Genomic DNA, 6,000 nt, shown 5'->3' on the forward strand with positions numbered 1-6,000 from the left:
TCATAACCGCCCCCCTTCATGGTGTCTGGGGCAGCGTCTGATAACCACATCCGTATCCTTGCAGGAAGGCACAAGAATGTTCACACTCTGTGGGATGGACAAGGACTTTAAATGGCCTCATGTCAGTTCAAGTCAGGTTTTGGCTTCAAAGTTATAAATATGTGCAGTTTTTAGAGCCTTTCATATTTCAGAGTTGCAAATAAGGATTTAAGGATTGTGCTGGATTATCTCCAAGCTCCCTTTTCCCAGAAAGCCACTAACAATGCCTTGATTTATTTGGTTCACCATAAAAATAAATACAAAATAAAAAGATTCCGTAGTCAGACCTTTGGGCCAGAATGAGATTCCAAATCTAGAACAAAAATCTGGGTAATCTGGACACCTGGTCTGTCTCCTTTAACGACCGGTCCAGTTTCTGTGTAACACTTATTCCTGTTTGTTTCCTTTTAGCTGAAAACAGCGAGGCATCTTCGGTGACCGCCATTAAAACCTTCAATCGCAACTTCATTCTACAAGGCTCCTCGACAAACAAGACTAAAGAAAGTAAAAGCACCACCGAGGATGCGATGGTAAATGTCATCTCTGCCCTGATATCCGTCACTGTCACTGTAGATGGTACCTCCATTCCGTAGTCCGTCTTTCTGTAGCTTCCCTATTAGAGCCCCAAGAAGCATCCTTCCTTCATGGCCTGTGGGTCGGGGGTGGTGGGGATCTAAAAGTGACAATCGCCAGGCAGGGTATTGCCAAACTCTTTGATGGGTGGATACATCCTCTCATCTAGATCTCCAGCTCCTTGTAGGAACCAGGTTTGGTGTAAGAGAAATAAAAATGCACACACAGGAATGTAAGGTCTGGTTGAGGTATAAGATTTTTTTATTCTGCTTTTGAATCGTATTTACCCTCCCTTAAATTTCCTGTCGGCCATTAATTACTTGTTGTGTTCCTGGGAAAAAAGTCAGCAGCTGCCCCTCTGTGAGGCAAAGCAAGGACAGAAGATAATTTCCATGAACTCTAGAGATCACATAGGAGCGTTTGCCTAAACGCCACCACGTGCTTCGGAATGCTGGCAGATCTCGATGCTGCTCGTGTGGGCGATGACGATCCAGCTACGCTGCCTCAGTGGTGCCGCGGTGCCAAAGACAGATGCAGTCTGGGGTGGCGAGGCTGCAGCGCGGATAAATTTATCCCGTGGCTTTTCACGCATCGCCTGTCTCTCCCGCCCCCTTCCTCCTTCTCGCCGTCCCTGTCCCCTACGCAAAAAAGCGCCAGGTGATGGCATGCTGGTGGGCGTGCCGCTGTGAGTTACAAACGACGCAGCTATTAGACACCGTGAGGCCACTAGACACCGTGAGGCCACGGTGCTGTGCACTGCCTCTCCTCCACCGGTGAGCCATCACCCCTGACCTTTCGAAGTCCAGTGACCTTTGCTCCTGGCTGTTACTTCGAAGAGCTAAAAAGACTCATGGTTACACGAAAAGGGCAGATCGCTAGGGCCAGAGAGGGAATCTGTCATAAATCAGATAGTTAAAAATAAGTTACCTTTCAGAGAGCTGGACCACAGGTGGGAGGTTGCCAGGGCCTGTGGGGACAGGGAATAGGAAGAAATTGCTCAGTGGGCGAAAGGTCTCACTTGACAGCGATGGGAACAGTTTGAAACCAGACAGAGGTGGTGGTTGCGCAACATCGTGGACACACTAAACGTCCCCAACTTGTTCACTCTAAAATGGGTAAATTTTTATATGTTATGTGAATATCGCCTCAATAAATCATTTTAAAAATTACCTTTAAATAACACGGAGTGTTTAAAAATGAAAGAATGGACAACATTTATTTTTAAAATGCAAACCAAAAAAGGACAGAAATAATTGCTTTCGAACAAAGTAGAATTCCACACAAGAGCATTTGGAGAAAATAAGGGGAGGATGTTTTAATTTCGATAAAATAAAATAGCCACTCATGAGCCTTTCTTGATTTGGCGAACAACAGAGCAACACAATTCACTCTGCCATGGTTGGTGACTTTAATTAAGAAATTTAACTTTATACTTTACAGAGGATTCTTTTTCTTTCCAACCGTCAATGGGCCATTTATAAAAACTGATTTTATACCAGCTACAAAGGAAACCTCAATAAATTCCAAAAAATTTGAAAGTCTGAAACTACCTTTCTGTGACCCTAATGCCAAAAATAATATGGAACAGCACATTGTTCAGTGGAACTTTCTGAGATGACGGAAGTGTTCTTTGCGGGCAGTACCCAGTGTGGTAGCCGTGGTGGCTGCTGCCTTAGAGGAACTGACTTTTAAGTTTTTATTTAATTTTAATGAATCTAAATGTAAACACGTAGCTAATAATGACTGTATTGGAGAGGGAAAATCTAGAAAATTAGAACAAAAGTTAAAATAAAGAGAAACTCTGCTTGGACTTATAAAGTACGTGCCCCCACATACACAACTACGCGTAGATACAAACACACACGCCTGCACACTCTCGTACACACGTTTCCAAGGAACTATGAACTAAAGAGAAAAGCAGATCCATAGAGCATTTAGAAAATGAAAACATTACATATATCAAAACATATGGGAACATAGAAAACTACAGAGTCAAATTCATACTATTAAATATTTTCTTTGTTAAAGAAAAAAGAAAAACTAATGAACTAAACACCGAATTCCAGACATCAAAGATAAATGCAGAAAACAATTAATTAAAACCAGAAAACTACAGAAATGATCATAAATCCAAGAGTTTGTTCTTTGGAAAAATAGAAAATTGAAAAATTTTGTAAGCCAAGTCAAGAAAAAAATAAGTAAAATCAAAATAAGAGATTATAATAGAAATACAAATTTTTTTATTTAAATATATAGTGTGAAAACGTCTTAAATTTTTTATTTTAATTCTAATAAAATCAGAATCAAATCAGGATGTTAGTAAAAAGTGTCTTAAGAAGTAAAATTCTAAAATTTATTAAACCTTCAAAAAAAGATTCTCGGCCTTTTGAGCCATGCTTCTCTTGCTCAGGCCCTTCTAATAAAATTTTTCTGTTAAAAAAAAAAAGATTCCTAGTCAAGTGGATTTGCTGATAAAATTTTCAGAAACAATTGATTCCCATGCAATATAAAATTTTTCGAAGCATTAAAAAAATAGAAAACTAAAAGATTCATGTGGTGAAGTTACTGAAAAGCCTGCCAGAGCCTGCCATGGCCGGTAACCGTGCACACATGCTCCATTCCACTCACACACCCACACACGTACGCACGTACGGACACACACAGACCACACACCCATGGTGCTTCTTCAGAGGGATGAAGCATACTAAATCAAAGGTTAGCAAATTAAACACAGCAGTACATTAAATAATAAATTACCAGGTATATTTTATGGGAATGCAAGAATACCTTTAATATCGAGATACTGATCAATAAATCATATCAATAGCTCAATACAGAAAGCCATTTCTCAAATTCATTTATAGTTTAATCCAATTCTCATAAAAACCTCAGTGGGATTTTTTTTTTAAGTTCACATAAGAAATAAATCAGAAAGAAGAGACAAAAGCTCTTTGCAAAGTTTAACTGACTTTCCTGCCAGATTTTCAAACGAATTAAAAGCTGTAAAGAAACTGATGATTAATGGAATAGAATAGAAAGCTCAGGTACAGATACAGGTCCATATGAATGTGTGTTACATGACTTTAAAGCATTAGGAATTTGAGAAACAGTATAAATTATTTGAAAAAACAAAAACAAAACTGCTTGGGAAACCAGCAGGGGGAGGGGGGAGGGGTGGGGAGGTGGTATGGAAGGGCATCGATTGGCCTTATTCTGTGTACCAAAATAAATTCCAGATGGATTAAGATGCACATGTAAAAAATGCATCACTTTTTAAACATTGCGAAATATTTAACTAGTCAATGAGCATGGATACCCTTTGTGATATACAAAAGCAAGCGGTGGACGTTTTTAATCGCCTCTCCTCGCTTTCGCCAAGTGGCTGATGACTGTGTGCTCACTGTCTCACCCAGGAGCCCACCCTGGAGTCTGCTGTGATGTATTAGCGCCATGGAACTCCACTGCCAGTGACCCACTGCCTCCTCCCCACACGACAGTGCCTTGACCCAACAGCCATTGAATACTGTACGGATTTCCACGTGAGGAGAGGGTCTGGGGAGGCCACCGTGCGCAGGGCTGTCCTGATGCCCCACCCAGAAAGCGTCCCAGGCTTCAGCATTGTGGTCTTGGCCACCCTCTGCCTTAGGCTCCCCGGGGAATCTGCAACGGAAAACCAAGACGCTGGCTTCCAACAGCAGAGCTTTGCTGCTGTGTGTCGTCTTCACGGATCTTTTGGGTATTTTTTTAACCCTTTGGTTTAATCAGAATTACATGAAACAGTTTGTCCAAAGGAAAATCATTGGGGTGGGGAGATGGTAGAGGGAATGGGAGATGGGCATTATCATTTAATTCATAATCAGTTCTTATTAATCTTGCGAATGCTGAGGGGAAAAGAGAAAATGCCCCTATAGTGAGCACTGGGGACTCAAATCTGGGGAGTGCTCAGCCATCAAGGTGCAGGTTCCCTTCAGCCACTTCCTGCTAAACACCCACCTGTCATTCCGATTGCTTTGCAATCACAAGCCACAGACTGTGAAGCTCTGACTCACCCATGCCATGCTCAGATTTGTCTGAAACAATGGCTCGTGGAGAATTTAGGTTCCTCCTTGGACTCACGGAGACTTTCCCCATTCTGACGGGGAGAAGGACCTGAGGAAGCCCACCACTGGCCTAACTTAAGATACCATCCGGAATCAACGTGATGTGGTTTAGCAATGACGCATCTAAATAAGGTGTAGGTAAACAGATTATCTCAGCCCTATGACCACATGAGAAAATGATGTTCTCCGAAATTTATTTCCCAGTAAATATTCAGGAAAAGTAGTACAATGACCTTAAAGACAAAAAAAAAAAATGGTTAAAACAGCCTTAGAAAACATACAGGTATGAAAAAAGCAGGGACGAACTGTGAATTTAGTGGACATAAGAGTTGACACTACATCCAGGTTTCTGGTCTCAAATGCATGACTACTTAGAGTGTGTTTATAAAAGCCAATGGGACGGGAATTTCACTCAATGAATCGAGCATTTGCAACCTTTTTTTATTTGTTCCTGATATATGCTGAGTCTAGCAGGCAAGGGCATAGTATGGCTGACGTTTATTTATTCTCGTTTCAATCCTTAGAGCAACCCTATTTAGTAGGTATCCCCATTTTTCAGATCTGGAAACAGAGGGCCAGAGAGATTAATTTGCCAAAGTCACGCCTTTAAGCCAAGTGTAATTAGAATGGCTCGCAAGAGCCTCACTGTGTGTCGTTTCCAACTTCTGCCTTCTTTCGCTGCGAGGCGCATTCCCAGACCCGGTTCGCTGCTGAAACGTGTGTGATGATCCTGTCCCGAGGGAGGTCTACCTCTCTTCCCTTACTACTTCTTGCTGATGCTGTGTCCGTGTTAACTAACAAGAAACGATGCCTTCGAAACAAAGTAAACCTTTGGCTTTTTGTTCCGTTGGTGTGGTTCAAAGCAAAAAGATATAAATTTGAAAACAACAACAACAACAACAAAAAGATCTGAGTTCCAAATAGAACGGTTCCTTTAAGAGGCATGAGAAGCAACTACTGTTGTGTTACAGTGTTAAAATAATCAGTTTTTTTTTTTTTTTGACAAAATCGTGTACTGTGTAAGCCTTGCAAAAACAAAACAAAACAAAACAAAACAGAAGACGCCTGCTCTATGGCATTTGAATTTTTATAAAGGTTTCCTTGTGCCAAATAAGTGCAAAGATTTAATTTACTATTAAAAACCATAAGCATATATGTTATAGTTCCAGAAGAATTATTTTGTCATCAAGTGATTTTGATCTTCAGTGTCAATATTTATATTTAGATTGATTTTTATAAATGAAAATATTTTAATGGTTTAAGAAAAGGAGGACAATAGAACCATATC

The 6,000-nt window shown here is 40.6% G+C and overlaps 1 protein-coding gene across 2 annotated transcripts in view; it reads left to right on the top strand.

Annotated features, from left to right (window-relative positions):
- The window catches only part of LOC107499608 (myosin VIIA and Rab interacting protein), a 233,796-nt gene extending 228,039 nt beyond the window's left edge, over positions 1-5,757 (top strand). For both annotated transcript variants that reach the window (XM_016123962.2, XM_016123960.2), the window contains exons 16-17: positions 451-569; positions 4,026-5,757. In XM_016123962.2, coding sequence (XP_015979448.2) covers positions 451-569; positions 4,026-4,058 — 152 coding nt within the window. In that variant the 3' untranslated portion in view covers positions 4,059-5,757. The remainder of the gene's footprint in view (positions 1-450; positions 570-4,025) is intronic.
- Positions 5,758-6,000: the final 243 nt, after the last annotated feature.

This window comes from Rousettus aegyptiacus, unplaced genomic scaffold, assembly GCF_014176215.1.
Source record: "Rousettus aegyptiacus isolate mRouAeg1 unplaced genomic scaffold, mRouAeg1.p scaffold_m13_p_4, whole genome shotgun sequence".
In the NCBI taxonomy this organism is placed as follows: domain Eukaryota; kingdom Metazoa; phylum Chordata; class Mammalia; order Chiroptera; family Pteropodidae; genus Rousettus; species Rousettus aegyptiacus.